The sequence below is a fragment of the Cryptomeria japonica genome, chromosome 7 (assembly GCF_030272615.1).
Source record: "Cryptomeria japonica chromosome 7, Sugi_1.0, whole genome shotgun sequence".
Lineage (NCBI taxonomy): Eukaryota > Viridiplantae > Streptophyta > Pinopsida > Cupressales > Cupressaceae > Cryptomeria > Cryptomeria japonica.
The window spans coordinates 843,588,135-843,610,880 of NC_081411.1; the positions used below are offsets into that span (position 1 = coordinate 843,588,135).

The window sequence follows — 22,746 nt, forward strand, 5'->3', positions numbered from 1 at the left end:
CACACGAGGGTTTTCACATCGGCGAATTGAATCCCCAAGCCCGATCGCAGACCTGAGACTTGCTCAATCCTCGAAACTGAACTTTTTCCGCACTTTGCACTGCCTAAACCTGCTTCCTGTCTTGAGTTAAGGGCAAGACAGGGGCATGGTGCCCCTATCCCCCCTAGGATAGGGGTGTGGCGCCCCTGTCCCTACCCTATCTTGGGGCCCCTTCTTTCAAACTATGCATTGAACTTTGCACTTAAAATGGGAAAACTTCTTTTGTGTCGGCCTATGACGAAAAATCAACCTATTAACCCTAATTGGCGAATATATAAGTCTCATTTGCCCTCCCATTTGCATAAGAAGTTTGCATAAGGCAAAAATTGGCATAAGTTCGAATACATGAGATCACGCATTCAAACATTCAAGAGCATTCAAGCATTCAAGCATTCCTTTCAAGAATTGAGTATTCTCAAGTCTCCCTTCAAGGCTAGGTGTTGCATTTAAGTCAAGGATTCAACCATTGAAGAGGAGATTCCTTTCAACATTCAATTCCATACAAGCAAATCTACCTACATTTCTATCACAACCTCCCTTGAGCTGAATTACATTTCAATCTTTCATTTACATTTACTTGCAAATACTTTCTTTCATTATTTGGTAAATTCCAAAACTAGGGTTTGACCTGAAGGAAAACCCCCAATCCCAACCCCTTTTTCCTCTCTTTTCTGTGTGTAGGTTGCAGGTGCACGGTTGTATTTGTAGATTTGGACTCCATTTACAGAGGCGAAAAAACTTTTTCGTTTCTGTAAAGCGGAAAAATCGAACCCTAGTTGCTCTCCCCTCTAGGAGAGAGAAGGGAGGTCACTAGGGTTGATGGTTTTCACTTAGGGGAGACTTTACATTCAAAAGAGGGGTTGAAACCCACAAGATCCAATCCCACACAATGCAAGATTGGATTCTAAATGAGTTTCAAGGGTTAAGACAGCAAGGCTACCCTCTTTTGTAAAGAATGTGGATAGAAGAATTAAGCTAGGAATGCATGAAAAGTGAGAAAGATCCACTTATAAACTAAGATAGGGATATAGGATGAAGCTGCGGACCTGGAATTAGCAGTAAAATGTTGATACGGCGCTGTCCTGCAAATTTGAGCAAAAGTTGACGGGACGATGGCACCCGGCATGCATACGGTCCTCCAAAAAATCCGCGAAACGAAGGGGGATCTGTTCGTCTCTGCACAAGGATTCCAGATCTTCAATTTCAGCCACGTACCTGCAACCTACACACAAAAAAACGAAGACGATTGGGGGGTTAGGGATTAGGGGTTTGCCCTTAGGTCAAACCCCGGTTTTGGAATTAACCAAGAAATGAGAAATGCTGTAAATGTAAATGTTTGTAATGTAAAACAAGTACTAGTACCTTGTTGTAAGGATTTTTGTATCCTTATATGCGAAGGTATAGATGTTGTTGTATGTTGTAGTATGTGATCTCCTCTTTAATGGTTGAATCCTTGTCTTGAATGCAACACTTAGCCTTGAATGGAGACTTAGAATGATCAATTGCTTGAAGGAATGCTTGAATGCTTGAATGTTTGAGTATCGTTTCCACCTTTTTTCCATCCATCCAAATGAGAGAGGAAAATGTAGTTTATATACTTGTCAATTAGGGCTGATAGACTGATTTTTCCGACCTTAGGCCGACTAGGAAATGATTTTGCAAACAAAAAGACCCGAAGCCCCATAGGGGACCGGGCCCACAATAGGGCCAGGGACCAGGGCACTGGGCGCCATGGTCCTAGGGGACCAGGGCGCTGGGCGCCCTAGTCCTAAAGGACCAAGGTGCTGGGCGCTCTGGTCCCACCTCCCGGGACAACAAGGTGCAAGGAGGGATCAGGCAGGGTGCTGGAAAAATGCAGTTTTTGGTGCCATGAGCAAGTTTCGGGGTCTCCATTCAGGTTCCGTGTTGCGTCGCCATCGTGAAGACCGAAATGCAGTCAAAATTGCAAGTGTCGCAATTTTAGGACGCTACATTTAGCCCCCACTTTAGCGGGAGTATGTATGTTCATACTTCCGGTAAAGTACAAGGAAACAACATTGAAAGACTTTCACCACGTCAAGGAGGCAAGACACATCAAGCCCCCAGTGGACTAAGGATCTTACGACTTCGATTGACAAAGTAAAAGGGAAGATCACGACGGAGAACCATGACTATCAGTAGTAAGGTTCCCTCACTATGAGTCATGCAAGAAAAATACCAAAAATTTTCAAGGCAAAGATAAGTTCGCCAAGAAATTTTCAAGTATCCTGAAGGGATAGACAGGGTGTATGCCCCCCTACGTTAAAGCGATCGCACACGCCTCAACGGGGGTGATTGCTTTAACGTAGTGATACACATAAGAAATGAGAAGGAAAGGAGCACGTTATCACAAAGATTTAGCCCCCAAGTGTGAGATAAACCCAAGGATAATAGATACAAAACACAAAGCACGAGGTGACTTCACTTTCCTCGGGGTCAGTATGCTGTATGATAATTCATGTATATATCATATGTATGTATGCATAATTGTTCTTCATTCCCCAATCAAGGAAGGTCACCTAGAAGAAGGGAACACATGTGTCTTTTGAGTCAACATGAAAGAGACCAAAAGAGATCTCAATGCTTTGCATCGTCCTCAAGTAGACAACACTAAGGACAACAAATAGAAGAATGAGAATAACACATAGAAGAAGTAACAAAAGAGAGGAGGAGAGAATCTGCTATGCCAATGAAACTAGTCTAGCATGTCATCTACCCCCCAATCTTGCTGATCAATGTTTCGGGAAGGCAAGGAACACGCTAGAGGAGGAACATCCAACACAGCAGATGGAGCTATCACAAGATCCAAACAAGGGCTATGTTCATGTTTCAAGCCACGTTGTTCTTGTCTAGGAGCTAGGATAAGTGCTTTAGAAAATTCGTTAGATAAATGGTTATCAATATCAACAAGTTCATATTCACTGTCAGAAGTGAGAGGAGTAACATTTTCATTATGAATAACATTTTCATCTATATCATCATCAAGATTTATAAAAATAGGATCTTTAACTTGCACAGGATCAAGACCATCATGCATCTTATGTTTAGGAGATTTTGGCTCAATTTTCGACTGAGGAGAAAATGGAATAATGCTTGTTGAAGGTGTTTTTGGAGATTGCAAAGTTTGAGAAGCAGCTGCCTGAGCTCTAAGATGACACTTTCGTCAGCATTCACGTGCAGAACGATTTCGTCTAGTCTTAGTAGGAAGTTGAGAAGATTGAGGAGGAGGAATGTTCTCATCCTTATCACTTGGGTGTTTAGGTTGTGGTCTCTTAGGTTGGATAATAGAAGAAGAGGAAGGTCTCTTCTCTCTATAAAAGGAAGGAGGAGGAACTGCTCCATATAAAGGAGGAATTTTTGGTTTAGGAAGGAAACCAAGTCCATCATGACGAGGAGGTATAGGTCTACCTTTAGAAAGTTTATTAGGCACAGACATAGTCACATCCATAGGGATGGGTAGGGAATCTTCTTGAGGAAAGACATTAGTTTTATCTTTCAAAGGAAGAACTTCCTTCTCAAGAACGATAGGAATATCCAGTTTGGGTGTTCTAGGTTCACTTAGAGATAGGATCATATCTGTTTTCCACTTTTGATAAGATTTGAAAAGATGATCACTTCGCGGAGGAAGAGATTGGAATTGTTTAGACCAAAAGTAATCAATAGGAACACTAGAAGTTCTTTCAGCTGGTTTAAAGAGACTATGATTGACAGTAACAACTTCACCATTATGGGGAAATTTCAAACACTTGTGAATAGGAGAAGCAATAGCTTTCATGGAAGATAGCCAAGGATAGCCAAGCTTCACACAAAATTGTTCAGATGAAGGAATAATAGCAAAGTTCACATCAAGGGATTTGATATGGACCTCAATAGGTAATGTAATAGAACCAATTGTAGGAGAAGAAAACGCATCAAATAATTTCGAAATCACATCTGTTTTGTCATAGATCACTTGATTTAATTGCAAAGTAAAAAGAAATTCTTCAGTAATAACATTAACCATGCACGAAGGATCAATAAGCACTCCACGGCAAGGTGTATTCTTGACTTTTGCAACTATGTATAAAGGACCATCAGGTACCCTGATAGTTTCACTAGAATCAAATGTGATGGAAAGTTCTTTAGGGTTTTCTTGCTGCTCTACAAAGCTAATCACATTCGGAGTTATAGACACAAGACCATCAGATGAGAGAGAGGAATCATTAGTCTCAATCGCATTAGAGGTATGAGAAGGTAATGGATCAGTAAAAATCTAAAGATTTTGGTTAGGGGGAGCTACAGATGTGTTGCCTTTATCATTCACTCCAGAAACAAAGATAGTATTATTATCAATCAAATCTTGAATTTTACCCTTTAAAGCAAAACATTTTTCAGTATCATGCCCAGGTTGACGATGAAATTGACAAAAAGATTTGTTATCAAAATAGGGTGAATTAATCTTTGCAGGATCAATTTGCCTTATAGGAGGAAGAGTAAGCACATTTTGTTCCAATAACTTATTCATAATACTATGCAATGATTCATTCAAAGGAGTATACTTTCTTTCTTTCTTGAAAAACTTAGAAATAGGAGGCACACCTGATGCTGCATTCACATTGTTGTTGATGATGTTTTCATTGAATTTGATGGAATCTCTGTTCGGTTTAAACTTCCCAAATGGTTGTTGACTGCTATCACCCTTATCACTCGGATCCATAGGATGTGATTGTTCCATTTGACTCACAGTCAGTTGATAATTGTGAAGAGTTGCACACAACTGTTGGAAAGAAGTAAACTCAGAAAACAAAAGTTTGTCTCGAATATCTTTTTGTAAATTAGAAATAAAGATCCTTTGAATATCATTGTCAGGCATTGGAAAAGAAATTTGAGCATAGAAATGCTTATATCTACCAATGAAATCAGTCACTTTTTCTTTAACACCTTGTTTACAATGCATTAAATCAATCAAAGTAACTTTACGACTTATATTGTTTTGAAATTGTTGAATGAAAGCATTTGCAAGTTGTTCGAAAGAAGTAATAGAATAAGAAGGCAACGAGCAATACCATTGTAGGGCTTTATCTCTTAATGTTCTAGTAAACAGTTTTGCAAGCAACCTTTGGTCATAAGCAAAATCGGTACATATTGTTTGAAAAGTCTTAACATGTGTTAGAGGATCACCTTTACCATTATAAAGCTCCAAATGCGGGATTTTAACATGTTTAGGAGGGATAGCTCGAACAATGTCAAGAGAAAGTGGGCTCGCAACATCAAATGTGGGCACACTAAACTTAGATTGATTCATAGAGGCAATTTGTTGCTTTAAAGAAGAGACAGTTTGTGCAAGATTGTTAATGGTCGCTTCAGTCGAAGAGTTCATATTAGACGTGTTAGATTGTGATGGAGGTGTTATGTTATGGAAAGAAGGCATTGATTGAGAGTAAGGTGGTGGAACACTATGATAGTTAGTCATAGGAGATGATTAGACAGGAGGAACACTACAAGAAGGAATGGAATGGTTGAATGAATTGCCCCCTTGTGTCATGTTCATTTGTGGAGATGTAATAGGGACACTCATTGAAGGAATGAATGAAGAGGTCGGATTGAATGAAGGAAGAGGGTTGATTGAAGAAGAGGGATTTCCCCCATGACTGGTGATCATAGGCGGAATGTCTTGTATTGAAGTAGTCATTATGTTTGATGTAAAGGTAGGTATGCTAGCAATAGAAGTTGTCAAAGGAATAGAATGATTAACTTGAGTAGGAGGTTGTGTATAACCTAAAGTTTCGGCACAACTCTTCATAGGCATCACATTCAAATCCACAATGTGTGCAATACCACGCAAAATATCAATTCCATTCTTATCACTTTGAACCATACGTTTTAGACCCTCAATTAAAGGAAGAGCTTGACTATCGGGGTATTCTTGAGACATCCATTGTCGAAAATCATCAAATTGGTTATCCAATTTTGAAAGTTGTTCTACAGAAACCTCATGGAGAGCTTCTTCATCATTAGGAGGATTAAAGGAATTACCCATGTCCTCGTTAAAAAGGCTATTCAAATTAGGTTCCATCTTCTCGGTAATTAAACCTCGGAAAGACTTAATTCTACGGCTTCGTCTAACGGGAATAGTGTAAGTAGGGCTTATTGTTGTAAAACTCATGTACTAGAAAGGGAGAAAAGATTTTGAATTTAGAGGTAGCAAATTTCAGTAAAATTAGCCAATCTTCTAAATTTAAGCTGTTAAATGCAATCACGACAATCTCCTGAAATTTCAGAAAAAATGTCAGGGATCGTGGCGCTCGGAGTGCACACGGTCCTCGCAACTTTTTTCGAAATTTGTAGGGATGGAAGTTATGATGATTTTAAAGCTAACCTAAAAAAATTGAGTGATTTTACGATCCGTAGATAGGCCAAATTCAAGTTGCAATCTCAAAATTGAACCCTACCAAGATTGTCAAAAAATGCAAAATTTGAATTTTAAAAAAAGAGAGGGAAACTGAAATTTTGAATTTTATGATTTTAGAGGGAATACCAAAAGCAATGCAAGTTTTGAAATTTAAAAGTTGACTCAATTTCACGCAAAATTCAATTTTGAAAGCGGAAATCAAAGTTGTTGTAATTAAGCACTTAATTTCAAAAGTCACAAATTGCAAGAATTTGAATAAAGCACTGAAATTTCGAATGAATGCAAACACACTTTTCAGATTTAGGACAGTAAGAACACAATTTTGACACAAAATTTCAATTTCAATGATTTTTGAATGATTAGAAGCCTTAATCCAAGCAATCACAAGACCAACTTTGACTGTAATTTTGAAAGTGTTATAATTGATAAAATCATCCAAAATTCTAGATTTTAGCAGAAAAATACAGTAAGATCTAGCTCCCGAAATTTCAAAAAAAATGTCGGGGACAATGGCGCTCGGGGTGCACACGGTCCTCACAACTTTTTTCCAAATTTTCAGGGATGAAAGATTTTATGATTTTGTTGCGGAATCCAAAGTTACAGCCGATTTGGAGATGTTTTGATCAGTGAATTTGTCGGACAAAGGTTGAATCAAGAGGGTTTCAAAAATTAGGGTTTTGACACTTAACCACTTAATTTTCAAAGTTAAAGCACAAATATGAATTGACAATTTGTAATAGAAGGGCAGATCTGAAACAAGCATTAACAATTACACATTTCGCAAGCTCAATTACTAAAAAGAAAATTTAGGGTTTTTATGCACTTAACCTCTAAAATTTGCAAAAGATCAAACATGGAAATGTAATCAAGGAAGCCAATGTTCAGATCTAGCCATGAATAATCAGAAAGGATGTTCACGTCGGGTTCACCAAAATGTAAAGCGGAAAAATCGAACCCTAGTTGCTCTCCCCTCTTCCAACTCCAAGGAGAGAGAAGGGAGGTCACTAGGGTTGATGGTTTTCACTTAGGGGAGACTTTACATTCAAAAGAGGGGTTGAAACCCACAAGATCCAATCCCACACAATGCAAGATTGGATTCTAAATGAGTTTCAAGGGTTAAGACAGCAAGGCTACCCTCTTTTGTAAAGAATGTAGATAGAAGAATTAAGCTAGGAATGCATGAAAAGTGAGAAAGATCCACTTATAAACTGAGATAGGGATATAGGATGAAGCTGCGGACCTAGAATTAGCAGTAAAATGTCGATACGGCGCTGTCCTGCAAATTTGAGCAAAAGTTGACGGGACGATGGCGCCCAGCGTGCATACGGTCCTCCAAAAAATCCGCGAAACGAAGGGGGATCTGTTCGTCTCTGCACAAGGATTCCAGATCTTCAATTTCAGCCACGTACCTGCAACCTACACACAGAAAAGCGAAGATGATTGGGGGGTTAGGGATTAGGGGTTTGCCCTTAGGTCAAACCCCGGTTTTGGAATTAACCAAGAAATGAGAAATGTTGTAAATGTAAATGTTTGTAATGTAAAACAAGTACTAGTACCTTGTTGTAAGGATGTTTGTATCCTTATATGCGAAGGTATAGATGTTGTTGTATGTTGTATGTTGTAGTATGTGATCTCCTCTTCAATGGTTGAATCCTTGTCTTGAATGCAACACTTAGCCTTGAATGGAGACTTAGAATGATCAATTGCTTGAAGGAATGCTTGAATGCTTGAATGTTTGAGTATCGTTTCCACCTTTTTTCCATCCATCCAAATGAGAGAGGAAAATGTAGTTTATATACTTGTCAATTAGGGTTGATAGACTGATTTTTCCGACCTTAGGCCAACCAGGAAATGATTTTGCAAACAAAAAGACCCGAAGCCCCATAGGGGACCGGGCCCAAAATAGGGCCAGGGACCAGGGCGCTGAGCGCCATGGTCCTGGGGGACCAGGGCGCTGGGCGCCCTAGTCCTGAAGGACCAGGGCGCTGGGCGCTCTGGTCCCACCTCCCGAGACAGCAGGGTGCAAGGAGGGATCAGGCAGGGTGCTGGAAAAATGCAGTTTTTGGTGCCATGAGCAAGTTTCGGGGTCTCCATTCAGGTTCTGTGTTGCGTCGCCATCGTGAAGACCGAAATGCAGTCGAAATTGCAAGTGTCGCAATTTTAGGATGCTACAGTTTCATGGATTTTTCGGAGGACCGTGTGCACTTTCAACACGGTCCTGGAAACTTTTCCTCAAATTCTCAAGGTAGCTTCGTCTCGACATATTATAGCCAGATCCAGGTGCATAGCTTCATCCCATGCTTTTATTTCAAGTTATAATCAATTCTTTGCTACTTTTACACTTGGTCTCAAAACACATAATTCAATCATTTTCTATTCTAAAAGAGGGGTTAGCTTGTCATTTCTACCTCATTAGAATATCAATTCATTTAGTATTCAATCTCTCTCCCTAGAGATTGGATCTAGGGAATCCCCCCCCCTCTTTTAAATGTAATGTGCGTGAGGTGATTGAAGGGAAATCCATATTGAAACTTTCATCTCTCCTTGGAGGGAAGAAAAGTTTTCCTCTTGATCTCTCCATCATTCACTTTTCCCCACATTACAGTTAGCAAATCTACCTCTAAAAATCTTAAACTCGAGGGAAATGTATAGGGGAAAGGACCTAGTACTTGAGCGTGTTTCAATTGTTGCGATAGTAGTTGTTGACTTAATACCCACACTTGTTGATTTAATGTCCAATTTTTTTGACAACATTGCATCAAATAGTTGTGACTTTAAAGTTGTTATTGTTGATGATGACTACCCATAACTGAATGAAATGTATCCTTTAGTTGTAAAAAGCAACCAATCATACATGATGTCACATTAGCTGCACGAGTATGAGTCTCCCTTATGCACAACCATTGGTCTTACCTTATTTTGGGCTGTTATGGGTACCTTGGCAAAAACCATTCTGATGTGGCCCTAAAACCTTAGTTATATGTAGGGAACTTGCTAAGTAAGCTGCTGTAAAAAATTGGAAGCGATTTGAAATATCCAAATAAGATTTTATAAAATGCAAAATTAGAATGCTTAACTAAGAAATGCTTTCCCCTAACATAAATAAACAAAAACAAGGAAGATCTTCTACGAAGGCAAGAGAAAATGTACAACATTAGGATTAGAAGTTGAATGAACATTCATCTAATGTCCACAAAAGCAAATCCTAATAATTCGGAGCAAACATCGTGGGGTCACGGTGTTTTATAGGGAAAAAGGAAGCTTTGTCGGTTTTCAACCTGGTTTAACCTGGTTCGTAGACGTACCACTAGGATTTGACGAGCTAATTGAATGTAACACTAACTGTTAGAAAATGTATTTTGAAGCAAACAGCTTGCACAAATCTGTGAAGGAAAGGTAATTAACTGCTGACAGCTAGTAAGTCCATTGGCACAGTCTGAGGTCGGGCTACTGTTTCGTTCCACCGTTAACGCTAACTGAGTGGGGCAAAAACCGCGCTGTTACAGAGTTAAAAACGGGCAATAATGGAGGTAGTGAAGACGGGGAAGGCAAAATTTTGACTGTGGACAAGTGGGGTGAAAGCGGAAATGGCATTCGTCCGCGTCTTGCGCTCACAGAATGAATAGCCAATACCTACTGTACTTTCACCCGATAACAAATGGCCATCACAATTAAAACTCACTCATTCAAATTAAATAATTCATGTCCTTCTCAAACTCAAAATACAAATGCCCGTTTTCAAAATACGAAAACGAGTCAATAGACTGCACATACTTGACTTGACTGTGAATACACTTTGAACGTATGTAGCACGGTCCGCGTTTCCCCCTTGCATACACGGCAATCCCCATACCCACAAGATTTTTCTATTTCAGAGAGCTTCAATCGTCTTCTCCCTTGTATAATTATGCTTGCCCATCCTTCACAAATCCCCCCAAAATGGCACAGGCATCGAGACCATCTACTCCATGTCCGCCTGAATTGAAGAATATATGTTCTAAACCTCTTTTAATCCATCCCGTTCAAACCAGGGATTCTGAATTGAAAAGTTTCGTGGTTATGGCAACCATAGTTTCCATCTTTAGCGTCTGTTCAATCATCACTGCTATTTATTATGTCTATATACGCAGGTATTCCAACAGTACCCATCGTGGGATTTCACGATCTCATCCATTTTCTCGCAGAGCAGCAGATATCTTCTTTTCGACCTCCGCCAGAGAAGGGCTTGACAAGGAAATAGTAAATTCCCTCCCTGTTTTTCTCTACAAGCCGGAAAATTTCAGAGATGGGTTAAGCTGTTCAGTTTGTCTATGTGAATTCGAGGAGAATGATAAGGCCAGGTTGCTACCCAGCTGCAATCACAGCTTTCATGTGGATTGCATTGATATGTGGTTGTTTTCTCATTCTACTTGCCCACTTTGCAGGGCCATCGTTGAAAAGCAGTGTGATGCATCTGTGGAATTGGGTGAGAGACAAATTGAGGTTTTGATTGGGGAAGAAGCAGATGAGAATGCAACTGGTTCAGGAGAACAACATGGTGGTTCTTCCATTAATGGCGAACAGGTGGAAGAGCACAGTAGAATCACTGTTGTCATTGACATAAAGTAGGTTTTTCCAGGATAATTACAGAGATTTTTTATTCTCTTGAATCCTTTTCTTATAGGTAGTCAAGATATTTCGGAGTAGTTTACTGTACATTTTACAGAGTCGACAGATGTTTTTTAGGTGATTAAAAAACATGGCTTCCCCCTTTCAGTCGATAAGGCCAAAAATATGAGCCCTGAATTGTTTCCACTGAGTAAAAATTTCTTTATATGTTTAGGGAGTTGAGCTGTGTATAATGTGTAAGTTTTGGTTTAATTTAATTAAGGAAAAAATCTTCATGTGTTGATGTGATTGTTTCATTGCGATAATCAAATTCATTTAGAAATATTATGTCATGATGTGAACATGAAGTCGACAGATTTTATTTTAGTTATTAAAATAATGATAAATACTATTTGTAATTTATTGAACAACTTTAAATAGAGAGGAAATTTGAATAGGTCTATAGGTTAGGTATTGTTTCATTCATCTCTAGTGACTTTTTATTTAATTTATTTTCATTGCTAATCATCTGTATTATTGTGGGAAAATAAATAGATTTAATAAATGATTTCAAATATTTGATGAATGATAAATTAGGTAAATTTAAACTAATAGTATTTGAGATAGTAAGGATGATGTCATATGGATTATACATAAGTTGATGGTGAATTTTAAAAGGGGTGATCTTCCACACACATTTAGATGGCACCATTAAAATGAAAAAATATACAAAAGAGGAAATAGATTACAAATATTTGATAGTACTTGAAAATAATAAGTCAATTTGAAGAGAAAAACTATCTAAAAGTCTCCAAAAGGAACACAAATTGTAATTGAATAATATTAAACTAGCTATTGGCTCCTACATATACCCTACTTATGCCTTGGATGTCTCCCAAGATAACTTATTACTAAAATATAACACTTGGGATTACTTAAATAATGACCATATAACTTAATTAAAAGTTAAAGTATCCACAAACCAACTGCTTATAACTCAAACATTGGAGGAATGTGAAGCTTATAATGAATGAACTAACTTCGTGCAATCAAGAAATTGGATATTAGATTTAAAAGTACATCCTCTTTTCTATCTCAAATTGATATAATGTGATAGTTGGAATGATTATGACATTGCTCTAGTAAAAAGTTCAGTTCAATATTGGAAGATATCTTCTTGGTAGCAAGCCCATATCCTTAAATCTTTGATCTATACCTAATGCATATTCTCTTTGGTTTTGATTCTCATATTATAACCTCTCAAAAATCATTCACACTTTAGATTAGAATTGACTATTTGCTACTTAAAGCTAGTGGGTAAATAAGTCAAAGAACATGCTTTATTCTCAAATGGCTAGTGTTGTCACCTTGCCTAATCATCACTACTACTATGTGCCCATAATTATAGTAACCTATTGTCATATCCCTTCATTTCCCTTTGACCACTAGTTAGCTTCTTATTTAATAAGTTTATTTTATGAAAAGTCCTATAGCTTGTACTCTTGCTCCCACAACTTCAATACTTTTATTTTATGTAAAGTACATACATACACTTACTTTTCCTTCTCTATTTGAATAGAATAGTGTCACACATTTAAATTTAACTCAATGGTTATTCTTGCTCTTCATCTGGTACAATATGAGAATGAAAGCCTCTAAAATTTATAAGGAAGTGCAGTTTAATGCAAAATTGCTTATGAATTTAAAAGTGAGTTCTAAATGAGAGCTTAAATGGGCAGGCCCCATTTACTTGTTATTGGCGAGATGGGTATGTGCACCAAGTTGTGGTACCAAAAGGGGGTCTTAAGATGCCACTTTTTTCTAAAATCAGCAAAGTCTGAACTTCAATGACAAATTGAAGATAGTTACACTCCAAATTTGAAGATGCAACAAGAACAAGAGTCAAAGTGCTTCGAGTATACTTTCTAAACTACTAATTTGTTTTGAAAATGGTGGAGATTAAGGGCTTCAAAAAGGAGGGCCAAAAAAAGTGGTCCTGTTTTTATGCAAAAAACATAACATGGTGTCTGTTGTGGCCCCCCTAAAATGTTAACTTTTTTTTGAATTTTTAAAATCGCTTCAGTGAGAAATTAGCCAACACCTTGTAGTTTATGCCAAATTTTTCAGCTAATTTTTTACTAATTTTCGAAGTGGACACATCCTAAAAGAAAAAAAATTGAGCATGCTCCCCCCTAAAATCATTGATAACTAATAAAAAATCAATTTTTTTTTTAAAAATTGTGTAGAGTGGAGTCTAGTTTCTAAAAAATAAGTTTCTTCAAAATACGATTAACGTGTAAAAAACTATACCCAAAATAGTGCATGTTGGTTTTCAATCAAAAATGGACACACTAACAAAAGAAATTATAGATGAAAGCCTTAATGAAATTAAAATGCAAAAAAAATTACATGCTTGGATAGCTAAGAGAGAGATTGAGGTTGATATGGTATTTTTTTTTAGTTTCATTAAAACACGTGCAAACTTGATGGAGAGCACGACCAAAAATATGTGAAATTTTTTAATCTTCTGATAAAAACACGTCTCAGGCCTGAAATGGCCATCCAACTCTTTGGGTTGGATACCCAAGTACAATCCAACCCAAAAGGGTTGGTGGTTTCCAATCCAAACCATTTGGCGAGCGCCAAATATGGCGCTCGCCCTATTTGGCGCTCGCCAAATGCAAAATTTTGAATTTTCACATTTGGTGCGTGCCAATTTTGACACTTGCCAAATGTGAAAAGTTAATTTTTTGTATTTGGCTAGCGCCAAATGTTTTGCATTTTCCAATGTGAAGGTTTTGTGAGTGTGTAGATTTTCCAATCTGGGCACAAGTTATATCCACCCTCAAGACTTATACTTTAAGTTATATTTCATGTATATATTGGCAGGATGCTTGAGAGTGGTTTCAGCTCTATAGGACTTATACTGTAGATTCTCGTTTTAAGAGGATCATATAAAATTTCAGACTTAGTCAAATTCCAGTAATCAACATGCTCCTATTAGCATTCTTCAGCTATGTATCTCACTCTCTTTATCGTCCCCAAACTCTAGACCTATCTCTATCCCTCTCTTGTCTCTCTCACTTCTCTCTCCCCTCTCTAGGTAAACCCAACTTCTCTACCTTTCATTCCTTCTTTAACCCCATATCTATCCTTGACTCCCTCCCTCTCTCTTCTTCTCTCTCATTCTCTTATTATTGCACTCCCCTCCCTCTCCATTCTCTTGGTCACTACCTATCCCTTCTATCTTCTCTCTCCCCATATCTAGGTCTCTTCCTCCCTCCCTATTCACCTCACTACCTCTCTCTCCCTATATTATTACCCACCTCTCTTTCCCCCTCTAGGTATCTCACCTAATCAATTATCCACCCTCTAGTTCTCTCCCCCCATCTCCATATTTCTCTCCCTCTCCCTTACCCCTACCCATTTATGAACTCTCTCCCTCTATTCTCTCTCTCCAAACTTATCTATCTCCTCATTCCTTAGGTCTATGAACCCCTCCATGTCTACCTCTCCATCCATCCCCTCTTAGTAATCTCTTTTCTCTTCTATCTATTCCCTCTCTCCATTGTCTAGGTTGTTACCTCTCCCTCCTACTCTATCTACCTACCTCTCTCAAATTTATAGGTTTCTCCCTCATTCCCTCTCCACTTCTATACTTATCAATTAATGTCTCACTAGGCACCTATCTTTATGCACCTCTATCTATCTCTCCTCTATCTCTCCCATCTAGGTATTTAACCTCTCTCTCATGTTCTACATATCTCATCTCTCTATTTATCCCCTCTCTAGTTCTCTCCCTTCCTCTCCACCTTCTTCTCTCCATCACCCCTTACCCATCTCCCTTTATGAACTCTCTCCTTCTCTTATCTCTCTCATCACCTCTTTATCTACCAAAAAATCTAGACCTATTACTCCCCCTTTCTTCTCTCTATTTCTTCTCTCTCCCCTCTCTAGGTCTCTCCTATACTCTCTCCCCCTCTCTCTCACCTTCCCTCCCTCCATCTCTCTTCTCTTCTTATTGTTTCTCTCCACTCTCTATGTGTTCTCTTAATGAATACCTCTCCCTCCTAACCTCTCTTTACATACCTATTTTTCTCCTTCCCTCCATCTTTACATATCTACATCTCCCTCTTTGTCTCTTAATCCCCCTGTATCTCCTTCACCTCTATCTTTCCACCCTAGGTCTCTCACCTCTATATCTCTCTCCTCTCTAATTCTTTCCTTTCCACCTCCTTACCCCTCTTTCTCTCTTTGTGAACTTATCTCTCTTATTTTATTCTCTCTCTCCCTCACCTATCTACTCTTCCCTCTCTAGGTATCTCAACCACTCCCTACCCACCTCTCCCTTTCTTCATAGATCTCTCTTTCTCTTTATTCTTCCCTCTCCCCTCTTTTTCCTCCCTCCCCTATATAGGATTTAGATAATAGGTTGTAGGATATAAGGTTTATGGTATGGGGTACTATAAAGCGGAAAATCACGAGCGAACCCTAAGTGTTCCCTCCACCACTCCCAAGGGGAAAAGGGGGGGGGGGGTCACCTAGGATTGTCGGTTTTCACTTAGGAGAGACTTTACATTCAAAAGAGGGGTTGAAACCCACAAGATCCAATCCCACACAATGCAAGATTGGATTCTAGATGAGTTTCAAGGGTTAAGACAGCAAGGCTACCCTCTTTTGTAAAGAATGTGGATAGAATGATTAAGCTAGGAATGCATAGAATGTGGGAAAGATTCGCTTATAAAAAGAGATAGGAATATAGGATGAAGCTGCGGACCTGGAATTAGCAGTAAAATGTCAAGACGACACTGTCCTGCAAATTTGAGCGAAAGTTGACGGGACGATGGCGCCCGGCGTGCACACGGTCCTCCGAAAAATCCGTGAAACGAAGGGGGATCTGTTCGTCTCTGCACAAGGATTCCAGATCTTCAATTTCAGCCGCGTACCTGCAACCTACACACAAAAAAGCGAAGACGATTGGGGGGTTAGGGATTAGGGGTTTGCCCTTAGGTCAAACCCCGGTTTTGGAATTAACCAAGAAATGAGAAATGCTGTAAATGTAAATGATTGTAATGTAAAACAAGTACTAGTACCTTGTTGTAAGAATGTTTGTATTCTTACATGCGAAGGTGTAGATGTTGTTTGTATGTTGTATGTTATATGTTGTAGTATGTGATCTCCTCTTCAATGGTTGAATCCTTGTCTTGAATGCAACACTTAGCCTTGAATGGAGACTTAGAATGATCAATTGCTTGAAAGAATGCTTGAATGCTTGAATGCTTGAATGTTTGAGTATCGTTTCCGCGTCTTGTACATATATGTCCTTCCTTTTTCCATCTCTTTTTTAAAATGGGAGAGGAAATGTAGTTTATATACTTGTCAATTAGGGTTGATAGACTGATTTTTCCGACCTTGGGTCGACAAGGAAAGAGTATTTTCCAATTTGCAAACATAAAGACCCGAAGCCCCATAGGAGACCAGGCCCAAAAATAGGGCCAAGGACCAGGGCACTGGGCACCCTGGTCCTGAAGGACCGAGGCGCTGGGCGCTCTGGTCCCACCTCCCGGGACAGCAGGGTGCAAGGAGGATCAGGCCAGGGTGCAAGAAAAATGTAGTTTTTGATGTCGTGGACGAGTTTCGGGGTCTCCATTCAGGTTTCGTGTTGCGTCGCCATCGTGAAGACCTAAATGCAGTCAAAATTGCAAGTGTCACAATTTTAGGACGCTACAGGTACAAGATTGATGGAACATTATTTAGGGTAGATCGGGTTGAGGGTAGTGGTCTTATTGATACTTGGGACACCATATGACCCCTTAAGAGACCATATGACCCCTTATGATACCATATGACCCCTTAGGACACCATATGACCCCTAACAACACCATATCATGTCCTAAGGGGTCATATGGTGTCGCTAAGGGTCATATGGTGTCCTAAGGGGTTATATGGTGTCATTAGGGGTCATATGATATTCTATGACCCCTTAGGACACCATATGACCCCTAACAACACCATATGGTATCCTAAGGGGTCATATGGTAACCTACGGGGAAATATGGTCTTCTATGACCCCTTAGGACACCATATGATCCATAATGACACCATATCATGTCCTAAGGGGTCATAAGGTATTTTATGACCCCTTAGAACACCATATGACCCCTAACAACACCATATGGTGTCCAAAGGGGTCATATGGTTTCCTAAGGGGTCATATGGTGTTCTATAACCCCACACGACACCATATGACCCCACACAAAACAATATGAATCCTAATGACACCATATGGTGTCCTAAGGGGTCATATGGTGTCGTTAGAGGTTATATAGTGTCCTATGGGGTCATATGGAGTTCTATAACCCCTTAGGACACCATATAACCCCTAACAACACCAAATGGTGTCCTAAGGGGTCACATGGTGTCTTAAGGGGTCATATGGTGTTCTATGACCCCTTAGGACACCAGATGACCCCTAACAACACCAAATGGTATCATAAGGGGTCACATGGTGTCTTAAGGGGTCATATGGTGTTCTATGACCCCTTAGGACACCATATGACCCCATACAACACCATATAACCCCTAACGACACCATATGGTGTCCTAAGGGGTCATATGGTGTTATATGACCCCTTAGGACACCATATGACCCCTAATGACAACATATGGTGTTCTATGACCCCTTGGGACACCATATGAGCCCTCAAGACACCATGTGACCCCTAAAAACACCATATGGTGTCCTAAGGGGTCATATGGTTTTCTATGTCCTCTTAGGACACCATATGACCCCATACAACACCATATGACCCCTCATGACACCATATGGTGTCCTAAGGGGTCATAGAATACTATATGACTCCTTAGGACACCATATGACCCCTAACAACATCAGATGACCCCTTAGGACACCATATGGTGTCGTTAGGGGTCATATGGTATCTAAAGGGGTCAAAGAACACCACATGACCCCTTAGGACACTATATGACCCCTAAAAACACCATATGACCCCTTAGGATACCAAATAGTGTCCTTAGGGGTCATATGGTGTCCTAAGGGGTCAGATTGTGTCCTAAGGGGTCATAGAACACCATATAACCTCTTAGGACATTGTATGATCCCTTAGAACACCATATCACCTCATATGGTGTTATAAGGGGTCATATGGTGTCCTAAGGGGTCATATGGCATCCTAATGGGTCATAGAATACCATATGACCACTTAGGACACCATATATGGTGTCCTAAGGGGTCATATGGTGTCTTGGGGGGTCATATGGTGTTCTATGACCCCCTAGGACACCATATGACACCTTTTAACATCCTAGTACATGACATGACCACTTGTGACACCATATGACCCCTCAAGACACAATATGGTGTCGTTAGGGGTCATATGGTGTTGTAAGGGGTCAAATGGTGTCGTTAGGGATCATATGGTGTCCTAAGGGGTCATATGGTATTCTATGACCCATTAGGACACCATATGATCCCTTAGCACACCATATGACCCCTAATGACACCATATGATCCCTTAGGACACCATATGACCCCTAATAACACCATATGGTGTCATTAGGGGTCATATCATAATGTCATAAGGGGTCATATGATGTCATAAGGGGTCATAGAACACCATATGACCCCTTAGGACACTATATGGTGTCGTTAGGGGTCATATGGTGTCATTAGGGGTCATATGGTGTCCTAAGGGGTCATATGATGTCCTTGGGGTTCATAAAACACCAAATTACCCTTTAGGACATCATAAGACCCTTTAGGACACCATATGGTGTCGTTAGGGATCATATGGTGTCCTAAGAGATCATATGATATCCTAAGGGGTCATAGAACACTATATGACCCCTTAGGACACCATATGACCCCTTAGGACACCATATGACCCCTAACGATAACATATGACATTTTAGGACACCATATGACTTGTAACGACACCATATGTTATCCTAAGAGGTCATATAGTGTCCTAAGATAGATAGTAATGGTTTCCTAAGGGGTCATATGGCCCACCATGCTCCTGCACACACCTAGATGGGTTATATAGAAAAATAAGATACCTAGAGGGGGAGAGAGGTGTGAGAGAGAGAGAGGGGGATAAAGATAGGTTGGTAATGAGATATGGATGGAGATGTAGAGAGGTGGAGAGGGAATGAGGGAGAAACCTTGAGAGGGGTAGAGAGGGTGTGATGGAAAGCTGATGATGTAGATGGTAAAGAGATAATAAGAATTAGTAGGGAAGGGAGAAAGAGATGGGGATAAGGAGGGAGAGGGAGATAGAGAGGGAGAGGGGAAGAAAATAATGGAGATGCCTATAAATGGGAGGGAGGGATAAGAGGAGAGATGAAAGAATAAAGAGAGAGAAGAGTATGAGGGGATTGAGGGAGAGGTAGACATGGAGGGACTACAAGACCTAGGAAAGGAAAAGATAGAGAGGTGGGGGGAAAGAGAGAAGAGGAGGAGAGAGTTCAAAAATAAATAGGGGTAAAGGGGGAAGGAGAAAGAGGGGAAGAGAGAGGGGACAAATAGATAGGTGAGAGAACTATATTGGGAAAGAGAGATGAGAGAGATAGATGAAAAGAGAGAGGAATGAGATAGATAGAAGGGGGGTGAAAGGTGAGTAATGAGACATGATGCAAAGGTAGATAGGTGGAGAAGAAGGAAGTGATAAATATAGAGAGATGAGAGAGAGTTTATGACCTATAATGTAGAGAGAGAGAGAATAAAAAAGGAAGAGAGAATTAAAAAGTGGGGAAGTGAGATATATTCGGGGGTATGTATGGATGGGGAGGTAGAGAGGGAGAGGGGAAGAAAGGAAGGGAGAGACCTAGAGAGGGGAGGGAGGGAGGGAGAAGAGAAGAGATAGAAGAACAAAGAGAGGAGTAAGAGGGGATGGATGGAGAGGTAGACATGGAGGGAGTGAGAGACCTATGGAAGGAGGAGATAAAGAGGTTAGGGGAGGAAGACAAAAGGAGGGAGTTCATAAAGGGATAGGGTTAAGGAGGAGGGAGAGAGAGGTATATAAGGACAGAGAGAACTATAGAGGGGGAATAAAGATAGGTTAGAGACCTAGCTGGTCAGAGAGGAGTGAGATAGATAGAGGGGGATAAAGAGAGGTGGGTAACGAGACCTATATGCAGAGGTAGATAGGTGAAGAGGAAGGGAGGGAGAAACCTAGAGAGGGGAGAGAGAATACGAGAGAGTGGGAGAGGGAATACGAGAGAGTGGGAGAGGGAGATAGAGAGGGAGAGAGGAAGAAAGGAAGGTAGAGACCTAGAGAGTGGAGGGAGGGAGAATAGAAGAGATAGAAGAACAAACATATGAGTAAGAGGAGATGGATATAGAGGTAGACATGGATTGAGTGAGAGACCTAGAGAACGAGGAGATAGATAGGTTTGGAGAGAGAAAGAGAGAAGAGAGAGAGAGAGTTCATAAATAGATAGAGGTAAGGAGAAGGGAGAGAAAGATGGAGAGGGAGAAAGAGAACTAGAGGGTGGACAATTAGATAAGTGAGAAACCTAGAGGGGGAGAGAAAGGTGATGAATACTAAGAGGGGGGGGTGAATTAGTATGCCAAAAATCTTTGCACTAAAACACTTACATAGTCTAAAGATAAACCGGTAAAGTAGTCTGACAATCAAACCAGTTACCACACTTACAAACCAAGATGCAAATAAAACATTCACCCACAAAAGAAATACAACCATAACACAAGATATTTGACATGGAAACCCAACTGGGAAAAAACCACGGTGAGATGGAACTCACAAGTCACTATCTGCAGAATAAAAACCAGACCGGTTAAGGTCTTACAATGTTCTTCACCAGAAGAAATCCTATTAGGAATCTCAATCTCTGTTAGGAGATAAGTCCGATTAAAGACTACCTTGTTAGAGGATTTTAGATTCACATGTGTGAACTACCTTGTTAGAGGATTTTACAAAGGCTTTGAGGCCTACTCGGTTAAGGGCTACAGACTTGTCAAAGATGTGAGTAATCAACAAGTGTTTGATCTATCTAATAGCACAAGCTGCTTGGTTAGATCCAGTATTGCTCACAGATAATGCATTCTAGCATTACTTCAATCTTCTCTATCTCTCTCTTAGTTACAACTCGATCTTCTCTCTAATAAGATCGCTCTTCACTTCCACCTTAAACCCTAGCTCAACATTAACCCTTTTCGTAACTTCTTCAACAACTCAAAAACCCTAGACATGATGTCCTTTTAAAGGAATCTGATTTCATGTCGGTCCAATAGGATTACATTACAATTTCCTAGGTTCAGTGAATCTAGACATACTCAGTAACACGACACAAGAATCACCATCAATGTGTCAGCACTGTCAAACAATCGGTGGATTGGTAACTCATCATAGAATGCCGGTTGGTAACTCGTCACAGAGTATTACTAGTTCATACAAAATACCAGTTGCCAATTTGACAAAAATGAAGACTGGTAAGAATTTGTTGTGCCACTTTGCTTCCTCGTACCACTTGTGATCTATGAACCTCTTGGGGTTGACATGCCGCTTCAGACCGGGAAACACATTATGCAAAATCACCACTAGTCTAGAGACTAGTATACAACATACCGGTTGGAACAAAATACCGGTTGAGCATAAGCTCATACATATAAAGGGGATCTTAATACAAGTGTGTGTCCATGAATGACAATCACAGCATAAACCACAAAAATGCCAACAATCTCCCCCTTTGGCATTGATGGCAACACTTAGGAAAATAAAATTTTGACATCTAAGTATTTTACAACAAAAACTTGCCATTAACAAAATTGCTCCCCCTAAGCATATACACTATCCCTTAATCAACAGAGTGTATAGCAATTTTGCATTCAGAGCATAATCATCAGAGCATATAGCATATATCACAACATATATCAAAATTTGAAAACAGATACTTCTTCCTCTAATATAATTCTCCCCCTGATATATCAAAATATCAAAATTTTAAAACCATATACTTCTCCCCCTTTGCCAACAATGACAAAGTACCGCTGAAAAACCTATTTCCATATATATGTATAAAAGAGTTTATGACAATAATGAATAATACTTGTCAAAAACCGCTTTGTAGTCCTGCAAAAATTGTTTCATGGAAAGAGACCAGGACTCAAGTAGGGAGGTCGTCACTTCCTTCTCTGTCTACATTTGTGATACTTGTTCCTCCATGGCATCTATTGTGCTCAGTTCTTGTGTGACTGTCAGGGCATCCAGGTTCAGATAGCATTTCTGGAGAATTTGCAGTCATGGAAGTAATACCAGTTGAAGCTCCTACAAATCCCTAGACCTTGTGCTGATCTCTTGCTCTATCTTGGCTGACTGGATCTGGAACTGATGAACGGTTTGCCCATATGCTACAAAGGAGTCATAAGGAGTCTTGAATGTGCTTAAGTAGGACTGTAAGTCCATTTGAAGTTGTTGCTTCTTGGCTAGCACATCATCATAGAATAGATGAGGTTGATAGATTTTGCTGAGTAGCAAGTTTCCCTCATCGAAGGCACTCCTTATGTCCTTTTGATCCTTTAACATTTCAGTCCTAAGCTCATTTAATTTCTTCATGAGAGCAACATTAAGAGTCTTTTGGTGCTCTTTCTTTATATTGGCCTTTGCTGCTTCTTCTAGACCTTGCACCTGATAATCCACTAGAGTACACAAAAGTTTGAGTTGTGCTAG

General features: G+C 39.8%; 1 protein-coding gene across 1 annotated transcript; it reads left to right on the plus strand.

Moving 5' to 3' along the window:
* Positions 1 to 10,244: 10,244 nt before the first annotated feature.
* On the plus strand, positions 10,245 to 11,339 carry LOC131074270 (RING-H2 finger protein ATL2). The gene has a single exon (XM_058010854.2). It carries the CDS (start codon positions 10,388 to 10,390, stop codon positions 11,054 to 11,056), a length of 669 nt encoding a protein of 222 aa, XP_057866837.2. The 5' UTR covers positions 10,245 to 10,387; the 3' UTR covers positions 11,057 to 11,339.
* The last annotated feature ends 11,407 nt before the right edge of the window (positions 11,340 to 22,746 follow it).

What these genes read in the sequence shown, in the direction of transcription:
- LOC131074270 (XM_058010854.2), top strand. Translation starts at nt 10,388, where the DNA reads ATGGCACAGGCATCGAGACCATCTACTCCATGTCCGCCTGAATTGAAG.